Source organism: Dermacentor albipictus, chromosome 5, assembly GCF_038994185.2.
Source record: "Dermacentor albipictus isolate Rhodes 1998 colony chromosome 5, USDA_Dalb.pri_finalv2, whole genome shotgun sequence".
Lineage (NCBI taxonomy): Eukaryota > Metazoa > Arthropoda > Arachnida > Ixodida > Ixodidae > Dermacentor > Dermacentor albipictus.
The window spans coordinates 163,219,555-163,235,984 of NC_091825.1; the positions used below are offsets into that span (position 1 = coordinate 163,219,555).

At 45.3% G+C, this 16,430-nt stretch overlaps 1 protein-coding gene across 2 annotated transcripts in view; it reads right to left on the reverse strand.

Moving 5' to 3' along the window:
• Positions 1 to 223, reverse strand: part of LOC135904011 (uncharacterized) — a 43,621-nt gene extending 43,398 nt beyond the window's left edge. The window contains exon 1 of one of the 2 annotated variants that reach the window (XM_065434547.2): positions 5 to 223. In XM_065434547.2, the coding sequence (XP_065290619.2) occupies positions 5 to 16 (12 nt within the window). In that variant the 5' untranslated portion in view covers positions 17 to 223. The remainder of the gene's footprint in view (positions 1 to 4) is intronic. The other variant, XM_065434548.2, reaches the window with a different exon arrangement.
• Positions 224 to 16,430: the final 16,207 nt, after the last annotated feature.

Consider the following 16,430-nt stretch of genomic DNA (forward strand, 5'->3'; position numbering starts at 1 on the left):
GTACCGCTATCCGCATGGTTATCGTAGTTGTCCGCCAAAAGCGAAGAGAGCAGAGCCGTCGCAGAAGCGGAAATCGATGCGTAGTTGACAGCACTGCACGTGTAATCCCAGCCGCGCGACAAGCGCGCTAACACAGCACGGCGGTCGGTCCTTCTTGCGGACAGGAGCGGTGCGTGCTTGCGTGAGCGGACAGAGCGTAATCGGCGAGCTTTCCCTCTAATCGCCGCTTATATACGGGGAGAGCTGCGACGCTTTCGCTCTCGCGAGCGACCGCCGCGCCGAGTGACCCAGTTCCGGCGCCGCCTCGTGCGTCTGCGAGTCGGGGGCCGAGCGTGTCCGCTCGAGGATTATATAAACGGTCATTAGAGAAGCATCCTGCATCTTTGGCGCTTCCCAAATGTGCCCCAAATGCGTAGCGCACGTCAATCTCACGGGTGCTACGTATTAAACGGAAACGTTCAAAGGGCGAAGTTGTTTCATGACCACACTTCCGCTTGACGCTGCGAAATCCGGCCGGACACCGCCTTACCAACATTCTGGATGCCCGTCAGGGGCTTCTCACAATTGGCGACAGCATCCAAGGCATTTCGGGTACATTATGGATGTCTTGCATCGAGCGGTAACTTCAAAACATCGATAATTCTGTGTTAAAAACGGTCACCGACAAAACGCGAAACGATGAATGCCTGACAATGGTTTTGCAAACCACAGTTTTCAAGGCAGAGAGTTGGGCTAGTTGGAAGTTAGATAAAGTCATGTTCCAGCATATAAGAAATATAACAAAGGTGCAGAGACATGAGGGCCGGCAGGAAAGGTAGGGGGGGGGGGGGGGGTCTAAGGAAATATACATGAACCGAAAATATTAGCGAAACTACAATTTTTCCTTCTTTTCATTAAAAAAATACATAATTCGCTCCCTTGTGGAGTAACTTTTCTGCCCTCACTACTGCAGTTTTCATAGGATAGGAGTTGAATGCTGGGATGGGTTTTAACAAATCGTACGAAACAGATAACTAGGCTACATAGGTATATGAGATGTGACATAACACCTGGCACTACGCGGTAATTCCAAGTAACCACTCTACGAATTTATCTATAGCCGTTCTCCGAGTCTTACGGACAGCAGCTGTATCGTTTTCATAAGTTAAAGGGACACTAAAGAGAAAAATGATTTCGTCTGGATCAGTAAATTACCTCTCTACTGCACCAAAAACACCACTCTTACCACGATAAGACGCTTCGTAAGCCAGAAAAAGCGCAAGATTGAAAGACGGGTGGCGACGCCCCCTTGAGTTCCCGCACCTGGTCGCTGTGACGTCATGCATTTTGATGCCATCTTCTAGGGCCTACTTAATTATTTAGTGGTACAGATTGACTACATTGTGTTCTAAAGGAACCAAATATGCAACATGGCAAGTTTCGGGAACCTTTAGTAAGCCAACGGGGCCCAAATGCGAAAACATACTTTAGAATCCCTGACGTCACACTGACGTACCAGCGTCGGGGTTTAGGCGTGAAATTCAAATGCTGAAACTTCGACTTTCATTTTCTAGTCTAATAATCAAACTATTATTTTGAAATGACTGCCTGCAGTGTTCGCAAACAATACTTTATTAGTCTAAACTGATTTGTTGTTTCGCTTTAGTGTCCCTTTAAGGCTAATTGGATCGCGTATACAAGATTTATCTGCCTTTACTTACGTGGCTGGCGAAGCTGCACATAAATAATAAAGATACTAAAGAAAGAAGCAAATCCAATTGCGCTCACTGTGCTGATTAAATATGTTCACTTTACAGTATATAGGGCCGGTAGTGACGGCGGATCCGGATCATATATGAGACGGAAATAATCAGAAGAATAAGAATGGGCTGGGGTGCGTTTGGCAGGCATTCTCAGATCATGAGCAGCAGGTTGCCATTATCCCTCGAGAGAAAAGTGTATAATAGCTGTGTCTTACCAGTACTCACCTACGGGGCAGAAACCTGGAGGCTTACGAAAGGGGTTCTACTGAAATTGAGGACGACGCAACGAGCTATGGAAAGAAGAATGATGGGCGTAACGTTAAGGGATAAAAAAAGAGCAGATTGGGTGAGGGAACAAACGCGAGTTAATGACATCTTAGTTGAAATCAAGAAAAAGAAATGGGCATGGGCAGGGCATGTAATGAGGAGGGAAGATAACCGATGGTCATTAAGGGTTACAGAATGGATTCCAAGGAAAGGGAAGTGTAGCAGGGGGCGGCAGAAAGTTAGGTGGGCGGATGAGATTAAGAAGTTTGCAGGGACGACATGGCCACCATTAGTACATGACCGGGGTAGTTGGAGAAGTATGGGAGAGGCCTTTTCCCTGCACTGGGCGTAACCAGACTGATGATGATGATGATGATGATGATGATGATGATGATACAGCATATAGAAACAGTGGCATAGCACACAAAGCATGATGGTCCCCCTCCCGAAATTTCTCCGTTAGTATGCGGCCTTCCCAGTCTACCTCCCCCATTCTTACCCGTCGCCGGTCAAATGGGCGCCTCCCCCCCCCATTCCCCCCCCACTCTTCGAAAAAATGTTTCTGTCTATGCGACTGCATAGACAAATTCTGCTCAAATCAAGAAATGCTCTTTTTCAGCATAAGCAGAAAAAAAATTATTTCCTAAATAAGAGTCTGCTTGTTTCCGGTTTCTTCGTTGAAAATATTTTTTAGTGAGAGAGAGCGAATAAACATTATTGAAAACTGGTCCGGCAGTTTTCCTTCGGGGGGAGACGGGGGAAAGGGGGATTAACCTTTCTCCCGTCCCACCTTCCGTCGATGATGATGGCGGTGGTGGTGCCTCAGGTGGACGGCTCGAAGTCCTCGACCCGTTTAGTGAGAACACAAATTTTTTGTTGTCCTTTTTTTAAGCTTTATTTCTTGCAGCGTTCCCCTCTTGTTACGTGACTTTGTGTCGTCGCACTTGTTCCTTGCTTCTTCCTTCCCCGCTATCACCTCGCCAGATGCTCCGCCGAGGATTAACTCATATATCCGAAGACCATGTTTTTGTCTGCACTTAAGGCTATAGCTTGAGAATATCTGAGAGGACACCTATCGTACTATATAGTACCAGGATCGTCCAACCCCATCCTTGATCGCATGGTGCAAACTGAGTTACCAGCGAGAAGTGGGATGGGGGGCTCCAATCTTTACGGGAGTTGCTAGTAGGGTGGTTCGATCAACCACGACCATGATGACCTTCGGGCTTTTAATGCAGTTTGTGATTTTGGAAATCGATCATTTTGAACGAAATATTGCCTCATCAATTCGCAGTGACTATGTATGTGCGCTGAAACTTGTTGCATTCATGCGTTTAAAAAGCATGATTGCTTTTAAATTTAGGGATATGAAACGTTATGAATAACTTCAAAAGAACGTCTGAAGCAACAGGCACGAATATAGACAAGCCCATCCACTACAGACCATTTCAATGATAGTTTAACAATCGCAGCGCAATGCCTCCGGAGTTGGCCCGCGTTGCAAACCATGGCACAACGCCAGCGGCCCACTTTCGATCAGCATAATGCTGTCGTTTCAGAATATGCATAACCTGTAGGCAAGGGTAGGGAGCCGAGGGAAGTTTGTTTAAATTCCGGTTTCTCATATTGACGCAATGTTGATTGTTGTTCTCGCTGCGATCGCAAAGTTTCCAGCTTCAGTACGAAAACGACGTTCGACACGGCGGCTGCAACGGAGAGGTCGCAGCACGTCGGTGTGCACGCCCGCGCACGAATTTCGCCGGATCCGCCCCCTGAGGGCAGCACCGTCGAGTGAGCTCGCGCACGCTGGCCGGTCACCCAAGTGCGCCGGCGCAGCTGGTCAAGGCTGCAGTGCGGCCACTCCTCCTCGCCCTACGCTCTGCGAGCCGCGACAGCAGCCGCGCCTGCTGGTGAATTCCTAACCGCCGAGTGCGAGCGGCGAACGCTTGCACCGTGAACTCAATCGCTTCCGAACGATCTGGCCGGCTGCCGATATGCTACAGTTCGGAATCCAATCACCGGTGCCCGGTTCCCATCGGTGCGGACGGGCGTTCTCGCTGCTTCGGCATTGTATGCCACGTGCATCCGGGTATCAAGGGCTTCCAAGAAGGAAGCTTTCTGCGTTGCTTTAAGTTCGCTTATGACGGAGCAATCGCAAGAACACGACGTACAAAAGAGAAGGAGCCCTGTCATGTCCAGACCTCCTAGTGTCCGCATATTCACAACGTATAATCGAGGACGTCGTGATTGGAGCACGTAGGTCGCCGCTACTCCCGCCAGGGCGCTCCTACCAAGAGCTTTTTGATGGCGATAGCCACTTGTGGGATCCCGGACGGGCAACTTTCGTTATGATGGAACAGTGCGCACTCGGAAAAATTACATTTCCGAGGGTGGAGTCGAAACACTCATTTTGCCACCCGACTTTCCCTTAAAATTTTCGAAAATTGGTGAATTCGTCAGTAGATCATCCTTACTGCACCCTTCCATGAATATCAGGGGGCTTAAAGGGTGTTCTGTGCGAAACATACACATTGGAGAATTTTAGGGTGCTCGGGCACTCTAACATTTCAAGCATGCAAGAAGCTATAAGTGTCTATTTCCTGGCAATTTGCTCCAAGTGATGGTTCGAGCACGTCAAATGGTCACAGTAGGCTATAGATGTCATCCTGCTAGCGACCCCCCATTGGAAGTTTATTGTGCTCCGTATGATCGGAGTAGAAATTTTACTCCTTACGATCTTAATTTTTGCGTGGAACCATGGGAGTTTTTTTGAGTCTTTTAATTTTTTTCTTTGCACTGGACGGAGTTTTTTTTTTTTTTTGAGGTGCAACGGGAGTATAAAAAGAAGTATCGCGTTAGTTTGCGTGAAGATTTTTATATGCAGAAGCTACTGCTCAAATTTCAAAATATACGCACAAGACCACGTCAAATTCAACGAAACGAGTCAATGAAAGCACATAAACCATGACATACATAAACATTTCAGGTAAAACACGGGGAAGGCGGTAGATGCAAAATTCAAGACGATGAGCAAAACGAGAGCAAGGTGAAAGTAGGAGCCAAATCCCTCGAACCGAGTTGTTTCCCTCGCCGTCCGCCACACGGCGCAACTTGTCGGATCAGCAGCCTGGCTCCCGTCTGCAAAAAGTGTACTCGTGCCGAAAGCAGTTTCTGCTTCATTCTACAAAATGCAGGCAAGTACCGATGTTTAAGTACATCTCAAACAACTTAGACTACGATATGCTACCCTGTGAGCGATGTTTGCTCTCGATTAGACGAGTAGTTTCTGGACAGGAATTTTTTAAAGTCCACCGGACAAATACGGAAGACCCTGTATATACAGAGTCCACAATATTTGGCTGCGCGTGTTCAAAAAAAATATTTTGCACTCAACAAGATCTAACTCGCGGCGGCGGCATGGAGGCCTCATGGGGACAGGATGAAATCCAGGAGAACGATCCGCTCCTTACTTTTCACGAGATGACATCTCACTATAGGCTTATAGAAGGGCCTATCCTCTTCCTCACCCGAAGTTAGACAGGTCTCAATCCGTTTCACTTAGAATGCTCCACACGGGCTCATTCCCCTCGCTGGGCTTTCTCAGCCGTATCTACACAGACGTCGATTCAAGCTGTCCGGAGTGTAACGAGATTTATTGTTCCTTAGCGCACATGCTCTGGCCATGCCCCGCGTTACCTAACAGCCCTCTATCCAGCGAAGCCGACTGGGGAGAGGCACTTTGGAGCCCATCGCTCCAGACACAACTAGAGGCAATCCAGAGGGACCAAGAAAGGGCAGAACATCACGGTATTCCTGCCCCGACTTGGACGCGGCCAGCGGCTTCCGCGAGTCCCCTATAGGGGCCTCCACTGAAGCTCCTCAGGATCAAATAAAGTTCATTGTCTGTCTGTCTGTCTGTCTGTTTAGCTGCTTGTCAGATGAAACGGCGTCTTGAAATCGGCCACTTATGCGGCAGCAGCTCCTTCCTGCTGCTGCCGGCAGGCGACGACATAAGCCTGTGCCTGGGCCGGCTTTTCAGACGCCATTTTTCCCATAGGCGAAAACAGGTTCTCATTTTTGTCTTAAACAACAGGCGACTAATCATGCCAAGTGTTATACTAAACCAAGTCCCAAGATAGTGCGATGCCGGCCCGACCCGCGGCGGAGGTGCACTTCGCTATTAAGGTGCCCACATACATCGCTCGCTGAGCATCCTTGTTCAGAGTGGAAGGGCACTGAGATTATTTTGTTCACACTTCAATTTGTTCACGTACATTGCCGAGACTAAAATAGATAAAAGGGCACGAGCGATCTATTTTAAGGAGCTTTAAGAGCACTGCAGATGAAATCGTGTTCAAACGTAATTAATAGGTCAGTTTTCATGTGCGGATACTGTGACACTGACCAGTCAGAATCAGTATAAAATTTTATTACACATTTGTAGTTGTTACAAAATGCAATATACAGGAGGAGGCCCCGGAGTCGGAGACTGAATTGGGACCTGCTGTACATGGTATACACAAATGAAAAAGTAAACGTAGTTATACCAACGACAGTAAATAACACAAAACTATATAAACATGCAGATATAGGTAACCCCCTTTTTGCCAAATATTGTACTGCCGATGGTTGTAGAAGCCCTCAGAAGGAAGACACCTTGTGCAACTCTTAGCGGCAATTACTGCTTGTCATACAGCTTCTTTTAGAGTCTAGAAAATGTCTAGAAAATGTAGTTTTAGTCGGGACATTCTGGCACCTATATTCGCTTCACATGAAGTGCTGAATAAAATTGCTTATGCATTTTCACATTTTCACCTTTCTTTGGTTCAACTCACAATACAAAACGTGTTAATCAGTATCAAGAATTTGACGTAATAGTTCTGCGGAAACCCGCAAGGTGGAGAGATGTAATTAGTTAAGAGAAAATGAGACATCCACCCAATCGTAGCAATGGCTACAAAAGAAACCCATACGGGTTCCTCGAAAGAAAGGCCTCGCTGTTGAAGAAAAATTCGTCCTGGTCTGGGACGTTGAACCCTGAATTGCGTGCGCCTTCGACTGACTGAGAACTCAGTAATATTTAGTAGCTCCAATTTTAGCCGTAACCTTTAATAACTCCACAGAAAGAAACACTGTGCAAGCTACAATTTTAGAACCTACGGTGTCTTGTCATCAGACCTCTGAAGACCAAACACCGCACATTTTATAATTTTATCTTCTCCCGTGTTTTGTATGTATATATACACACCAGTGGCGTAGCCAGAAATTTTGTTCGGGGGGGGGGGGGGGCTACGCCACTGGCCCCATATATATATATATATATATATATATATATATATATATATATATATATATATATATATATATATATATGGGGCCAGTGGCGTAGCCAGAAATTTTGTTCGAGGAAGCTTTAGCTCCGGTGCTCCTATTTAAATACATGTAGAAGGGCAATTCGTTTTTCCCTGCAACCACTTCACCAAATTTGAGGAGGTTTGTTGCATTTAAAAGAAAAAGTTTAATTCGAGTGACTACTGGTTTCGAATTTTTCATTTAGGTGGTCAATCATTTATTAAAAATTGGCCAAATCGAAAATTTTCAGAAAACGAAACTATCAAGTTTAAAACTCCGTGACTCAACAATGAAAAATGACATCACAATCCTGTGAATTGCATCTAATAGTACATCTACAGCGGACAAAATGGATATGTTACACGCGAATCTCAAAAAATTTAGTATTGTGGAAATATAGCTTTTGCACAACCCTTGTACACAACGTAACCAATTCACGTAAGATACAAATTGACATAGCAAACTTGTCCGCTTTGACTGTTATAATAGATGCCGTTTACAGAACCACTATGTCTGTTCTTCATGCATAGCTATTAGTTTGTAAACGTCGTGCTTCTATTTTTTGAAACTTTCGAATTTTTCAAAATATTTTAAACAAAATTCAGGCCCTAAATCGAAGTTGTGTTTCCAACAGAACTAGGATTTAACTTTCTCTCTCAAATGCAACGAATTTCAACAAAAGCGATTACCAGGATTATCTAAGAAAAGCGTTTCTGCGTTTTACAAGTATTTGAATAGGCGGCGTCGGATTGGGCCCGAGCTAAAGCTTCCTCTTAAACAATTTGTCAAGGGGTCAAATCCATGAATAATAACTGCATTGTCATTGCCAAAGATGCTGCAAACGAATTCTTGAACGCTACGCACAGTCAAAACAATAAAATATGTATTTTTTCATAAAAGAATATACTCGTATGTGCCAAAAATTTTGCCCATAATCACTGATATCAATGCTTCCATATTTTTGTCTATTTAAGTAAAGAAAATATCACACCAACTTTAGAACTATATCAGTTCGAAACCAGGAAAGCAGTGCATTCCACTGATATGAAAAATTAAAAGGCAATGAACTGAACAAGTTGAGGACAAATATGTTAACGAAACTTTGTCATTTAAGAACCGTGCTTACATTCTTGTATATATGCAATGGCCAGTGAAAAATCTCAATGACGCTGTAATTTCTTTTAATGTATTACGCAGGAGCAGCTGTCACCGGTCGTGTATCGTGAGTAATTGCACCGAAATCATAGTCGCAACAGAGGGCACGTATAAAAAGCAGGAATTCTGCAAGGTATACGAGGGCAAGTCAAATGAATGTGAGCCAACAACCGCGTACTATATTTAAAAGTAGTCTTCATGAGAATTTAGACATTTGTCCCATTGACTAACGAGTCACGTGATTCCCGTCTTATAAAACTCCTTGGGTTGCTGCTTCAAAAAGTCTGTATCTGGTTCCCTTGAGCTCTTTTTTCGGTTGCCCCAAAATGTAGAAGTCGCAAGGTGACAGGTCTGAGCTGTAAGGCGGATGCTGCCGCGTTTCCCACTTGAACTTTGCCAGTTTTGTATTAACCACATAAGCGACGTGGGTACAGGCATTGTCGTGGAACAAGATGACCCCATTCGTCAATTTTCCACGTTGTTCGTTCTTGATTGCGACACACTGCCGTGCTGGCGTTTCACAATATCGGAAACAATTGATAGCCTCTCAAGATTTAGCAAATTCTATCAGTAATGGACCCTGACGACCGAAAAAAAAGTCAACAACACCATTCCAGCGGGAATGATGGCCTTTGCGTTCTTTGGGCGTGGTAAATTCGAATGTTTCCACTGTAAGCTTTGCCGTCATGTTTCAGGCTCGTAGTAGTGGCACCAGGGTTCGTCCCCGATCACAAATGCAAACAAGAAGTCGTCATCCTCATTGTGATACCCGATCAGATGAGTCAAGGCAGCGCGAAACTTCTCCGTCTTCTCGCGATGGATCAAAATCATGGGGATCCATTGCGCACCAAAGAGCCGATAACCGAGAAGCTCATGAATTATGGCGTTCCGCTCAAGGAACGCGGTGCAATCCTTCGTGTCCCCACAGTGATGGCGGCGAGCGACCATTGTTTTTTTTTTCTCGTCTACTAGCCAGAAAGCTTCCAAAACTCTGTCAGGTGAAAATCCACTCGGCCAGAGCAAACCGAACGCCCACCGAAGTGCACCGCGCGGTGGTCGGGGCCATACGAGAAAAACATATGCGCTCTGGCTTGCTCTGGTAGCCCGCGGGTAGGGTAGCGAGAACAAAAAAAAATTGAAGGGGCTCAATGTGTCCTCGGCGAATAAAAGTCAAAGCAGAAAAAATAAATAAGAACGTAGTTACTTTGGCTGGCTTTAGTGTCTTGACATGGATGTTCTGGCGTAGGTTAAAAAAGAATGTTGATATTTTTTTATGTGACATGACGGCACAAATGAACCACCCCAACGCATCGTCTCATTGGACCTCGCTGCGTGCTTTGTCAACTCGTCTGCTAGTGTGTTGATTTGGCTTGTCTCGTTGTATGTTCCGATGTAAGACTTTAGAAAAGTCAATGGACCTTTGGCGTCAAATGTTTAAAACAACATTAAACCCACAATGTTCCGCAATTGAAAATTTAAAGCACAACTTTGGAAATGTCAATGCACGTTTCACATCAAGAGCTTATTAGATTTATACCCATAAAGTTTCGCAATTGATATCCATGCGCTCCATAGATTCCGTGGCCTCAGTGAGATGCCGCGGCGAGCCCGCTCACAGTCAAAGCGCCCTTGAAACTTTGTGCTCGGATGGGACTGCTTGGCGTTATGTGACTGCCGGTGTATGGGCGTTGCCACGAAATCCAGCCCGAGTTCGCAATCTTTACGGTTAAATGTCTTTTCGAGCGTCAAAAAGACATTCTACAGACAAAATCCAGAGTGATTTCCGGCCCCGGCGGTCGCTTTGGTCGGCGGTGCGTGGCAAGGACGAAAAAATTTCGGGGGGGGGGGGGGGGCTGAAGCCCCATCTACGCATCCACACAAACGCGGTTACATAGTCAAGAACATAGTCAAGAAATGGCTCATTAATAGGGGTACCACAAACGCACAAGAAAGAAGACCTAAGCTACAAAACGTACGGTCGGCTGCTAAGTATAATAATTTCCCTGTCACCGCGTGTCACTTTTATACAGCATCTTTACAGCACTGCCAGGCCGGGTAGTTTGGCCGAAAGAACGCAACAGCTTACGGCCGTCAGCTGCCTCTTCCTTACGGGTGTCATAATTATCCTAATCTCCGCATCAACGTCGTGCAAGTCCGCATACAGGCGTCTGTATCTGAACCATATGTGGCAGCTTAATACATGTGTAGTGAAATTATGATAACCACTGCGCCTTATGAAACGTGTTGGTTTTGCAAATGCGCATTACAGCTGACGGAACGACATACTGTAAGTGAAGCACAAGAAAACAAGGACAAAAGCAGGATACAACACTTGAAGAAGAAATGAAGAATTAGTAGGCGGGCGCAAACAAGCGATGACGGAGAACACACAATGATGCATCGGGTGTTCTGTGACATCGGTTTGCGTAGTTACGGTGTTATGGAGATCAACGGCATAAAAACGTACCTTCAAGCGTATTTCCTCAACCTCCGCCGCATTCATTATGATAATCAACGCCTTAAAAAAATGAGGCACTATTTTTTGCCAAGAGTAGACCTCTTTACAGCAAGTCTATGTAATGACTCGCAGACGAAACCAGCATGCTTTCGAAGATGTTTTACCGCCGTAGTATTCGAACGCCAACAAGTTTGTATAGGTGTTCTGTGCGCCAACGGCCAGGAAACACATCGATACCAATAGGCTGTCGGTTGTCGGTGGTTAATCAAGTACAAAAACCTTGACGCTATGAATAAAAGGCAGCTTAAACAATCAAATTTTAAAAAATCAACTGCCTATTTGCCTGAGGTAAAGAAACATCCTGACACCTCGATTGTTTATGTCAATGGTTTGTGTAAAGTAAAGAATTCAGCATGTTCAGCGCCTCTAGCAGAAAAAGCACAAGTTAAAGTATTCGACCAAATTACAGTAGCTCCACTTGCGCGCTTACGCTGAAACACGCCTCGATTGATTTTTCGCCCTCTGTGGCCATTTGTTGAACTTGAGAGTGTGCGGGGCCTGAAGAGACCGCCTCTGCTCTCCTGCGCCCCCAAGTAACCCTGCCGTGAGGCGGCATTAGCAGCGCAACACTGGCGCCATCTCTCGCACTGCGCTCCAACCACATCGATCGCCGCGGGCATCACGCAGGCCACGCGGCGAAGCCGGATTACAGGACACGCGCCATGCGGGAAAAACATCAGGGGACGCGCGAGAGTCGCGCATCCCCACAACGCCGATGTTGCACGGCTTTTAATTTTTGGACAGCGCTTCTGCGCTACCACGCTCGGCCATACATTTAGTGACTAATTTTTATTTTTCATTTTTATTTCAATGTATCCTCTGGGCCGAATCTCCGCCATAAGACAGAATTACAGCCTGCAGGTTTATCTGATTGTGCTAGCCTGTATGCTCGGTTGTCTTAGAAGTTTGAATCCTTGGAGTTTTTTTTTTTATCTGAAGGTGGTAATCTTGAATTCACCTCCTCCAGTACTCAAACGTCTCCAAGCTTATAGTGGCGCCTCACACCGGTTAATACGCCGAGAACCAATGACGCTATACAAATCCAATTAACAAGGTCCACTAAGCTTCAACGAAAGACTCTCCCTCACTAGAACAGGGATTGACCTCCCTGGCGCAGAATTCGGCCACTACCTCCCTCATGATTCCTTGAACTAACCCATGGCCCTCAGTCCCCAGCAGCTGCGGAGCACCTGACCAAGGCGGCGGTCAGACCTGTAACACAGTAGAGGGTGCTAAGAATCTCTGGAACCGCACAGGCCGCCAACGAAAACGGACCCTTGCAACCTTTACCACCCGAACTCTTTTGAGTGAGGCTAACTTAATAGGACTTTTTTTAGGAATTATGAGGCATTGTTTGGGATATCACTGGCCTTAGTGATCTTAGAAGAACTAGTGAGGCTTATATGTTGCTGATTAACGGCCACGTCCTCTGCTATAGAAGACTCCCAGATGGGGAATTATACGGGGTAGGATTCCTAATACATAAGGACATAGCGGGCAACATTGACGAATTCTACAGCATTGATGAGAGGGTAGCAGTGGTTGTAATAAAACTTAATAATAGGTATACAATAAAGGTGGTAAAAGCCTGCGCTCCAACCTCCAGTCACGATAATGATGAAGTAGATCAAGTTTATGAGGATGTCGCATTAGCCATCAGAAAAGCTCAAACTCAGTATACTGTAGTAATGGACGACTTCAATGCAAAAGACGGGAAAAAGCAGGCTGGTGAACAAGCAATTGGCACCGACGGCGTGGATTCTAGGGAACACTCCAGGAGAGATGTTGGTAGAATTCACGGAAAGGAATAAGCTTCGAATGATGAACACCTTCTTCAAGAAGCGTTGAAACGAAAAGTGGACCTGGAAAAGCCCTAATGGGGAAACAAGAAACGAGATTGATTTCCTACTTTCTGCCGATCCCAGTATAGTGCAGGATGTAGAAGTGTTAGGTAGGGTAAAGTGCAGTGATCATATGTTAGCGAGGTCTAGGATTCACCTGAATTTGAAAAGAGAAAGAGTAAAATTGGTCAAGAAGCAGGCCAACCTAGACGCAGTAAGGATGAAACCAGACCAATTAAGGCTCGTACTTGCAACCAAATACCCTATTTACTCGATTCTAAGCATCCCCTTCTTTTCACGATCACGATGGCCAAAGTGAGGGTGCTTAGATTCGAAAAATCTAGAATGTTCCCCCCTCCCTCTTTACCCTGCGACATCACGACGAGATGGGTGCGAGAAATAACATTTTATTTTGCAAACATTCAAAAGAAAAATCGGGGCAGACAGTGAGCCCACCGCTTGTGTAGGATGCTCAGTCACTATCACTGCCACTCGAGTTCGTCGCATCGCTTGAACCGTTGCTCTCGGTATCCCACAGCAGGTCGTCTTCCATTGCATCGAAGTTGTTTGTGATCGAACACTTCTTAAATGATTTGACAACAACGTCCACTTGGATTATTTTCCACGCGTCCGAAATCCACTTTGCGATGGTTGATGGGGACGCTTTCTGCAGCTTTCCCGTCGTCGTTTTCTTCCCGTCAGGGTTTCTCACCCACTCTTCGTCCTCCTGTCGGAGATTGGCATTGAAGGGCTTGTTGACTGAAACGTAGAGGGGTTGCAGCACAGGCATAATTGCACCCGGAATCACAACCAAGTCGCTATTGATGTTCCGAAGCTTTGTCTTTACCTCCGGGGTAAGATGGCTCGATACGCGTCCACCAGAAGCATCGAACGCGTGCCTGCAGGTCCGCCGAGCAGTGATTCCAGAGTGAGCAAGCGCGTTTGGCGGCCTTGGCTACGCGTTCTTCCTAACAAATAGGGGGGTGCTTCGATTCGCATGCAAACTTTTTTCCCAACTTTTTCGCGAAAGTAGAGGGGGGGGGGGGGGGGTGCTTAGAATCGCGAAAGTACGGTATGCAGCCTCAGAACAGCGACATGTATATGACATAGGGGTAATGAATGAAACCGTTACTAGGCTGGCTTCAGAAGCAGTACTTGAAATGGCAGGCAACGCACCAAGGCAACGAGTACGTAATCTTTCCCAAGTAATGAAGGACCCAATGCACGAACGACAAAGAATGAGATAGTCCAACTCAAGAGAACAGATACAATTCGCGGAAGCGTCAGAACTGATTAACAAGGTGAAAATAAAGGATATTCGAAATTATAACGTGAGAAAGACTGGGGAGGCAGTAATAAATGGACACAGCATGAAATCAGCGAGAAGAAAACTCGGCATAGGACAAACCAAGGTGTATGCACTGAAAGATAAGCAGAGTAATATCATCAGCAGTCTCGAAGATATAGTAAAAACAGCGGACGGAATTCTATACTGACTTGCACAGTACCCAGAGCAGCCAGGATACGTGCATTGAAAGTAGTAATGAAGAGGTTGCTGGGGCTCCTTTTATAACTTGCGAGGAAGTTAGAAGGGCCTTAGAAGGAATGGAACGAGGAAAGGTGGCAGAAAAAGATGGAATGACAGTCGATTTAATCAAAGATGGAGGAGACATAATGCTTGAAAAGCTTGTGACCCTTTATACGAAATGTCTCACGACTTCAACGGTCCCAGAGAACTGGAAGAATGCAAACATTATACTAATCCAGAAAAAAGGGAGACGTTAAAGAATTGAAAAACTATAGGCCCACTAGCTTACTTCCAATATTATATAAAATATTCACCAAGATAATTTCCAATAGAATAAGGGCAACACTGGACTTTATAAAGTCAACCAAGGGAACAGGCAGGTTTCAGGGAGGGATACCTTACAATGGATCACATCCAGGTCATCAATCAGGTAATCGAGAAATCCGCAGAGTACAATCAACCCCACTATATGGCTTTCATGGATTACGAAAAGGCACTCGATTCAGTAGAGATACCAGCAGTCATAGAGGCATCACGCGATCAAAGAGTACAGGACGCTTACGTAAATATCTTGAAAATATATCTGCAAAAATTCCATCGCTACACTAATTCTCCACAAGAAAAGTAGGAAGATATCTATAAGAAATTAGTCAAACAAGGAGACACAGTCTCTCCAATGCTATTCACTGCGTGCCTGGAAGAAGTATTCAAGCTATTAAATTGGGACGGCTTAGGAGTAAGGATCAACGGCGAATATCTCAGCAACATTCGGGAAAGAGCGGTGTGGATCAGAGAGCAAACGGGCATAGCCGATATTCTAATTGACATTAAGAGAAAGAAATGGAGCTGGACAGGTCATGTAATGCGTAGGTTAGATAACCGGTGGACCATTAGGATTACAGAATGGGTGCCAAGAGTAGGGAAATGCAGTTGAGGACGGCAAAGGGCTAGGTGGGGTAACGAAATTAAGAAATTGGCAGGAGGAAGTTGGAATCGGTTGGTGCCGCACAGGGACAATTGGAAATCGGAGCGGGAGGCCTTCGCCCTGCAATGAACTTAAAATAGGTTGATGATGATGATAATGATTTCAGTATACCCTCGAGGGTATCCCTCTTTTCTTTCTTTCAATATTGGACTGTTCCTTTTATGTTGTATGGTTTTTTTTTTGTTAACACGGCCGTAGCTGTATTCATCGTTATAGCTGGTTTAGACTTTGCAACATCGCCATCTTTTCCATACCACCTTTCGTGATTCCTCAACTGCAGTCTTTCTCTATATCCCTTCCTTGTGAATATTAGAGCCCCTCTTCTCATGGTGGTCGTCAGCATGCTTTTTCCTTTTTTTTGTGCGTTCAGCATTATGTCCTCAATCAATTAACCACTCAACCAATTAGGGGAATTTATTCGGGTACCTAGGAACAACAACCTAGAGGCTCTTTGAACTGGTACACTTGAGACATAACTCAAGACAGTGGCTAGAAGCACAAAGCTAAGGACAGTCACATCAAAAGACATGCACACAGGCACGTAAAATACAAGATATAAAAGGCATCTTAATAGTGTCGTAGTGCACACAAGTAAAACAAGAGTATGAATGGCATAGTAACAAGGCAAACTAGGAAAGACATTACATACATGATCGAGTTACTGTAAAATCTCATTGTTGAGGGACTTCATGAAAACATCATTTGAAATGTCATTGCGATCAGCTATAGAAAGATTAGCAAAAAAAACATCTAATTCTTGACTTCGGATTCTTTTGTTGTATTGTATTGGCTGCCTTTGGAGGCGTGCAGCATGGTAGGCTACTGCTTGGTGCCGCAGTGCGTCCACCCAACTATTGTTGCGTGGACGCTATGAGAACTCTTCAAAAATAATTTCGTCGTAAACACTTCGACGCCTACGGCGACTTTGATGTGCCGTCGTGACGATTCAATCTTTTCTTGTCTTACTAAATTCTTGGACATTTCAATATTATTTCTCAAGGGAATTTTCTTCTGAATTCGGAACCCACAAATTCGGCCTTGA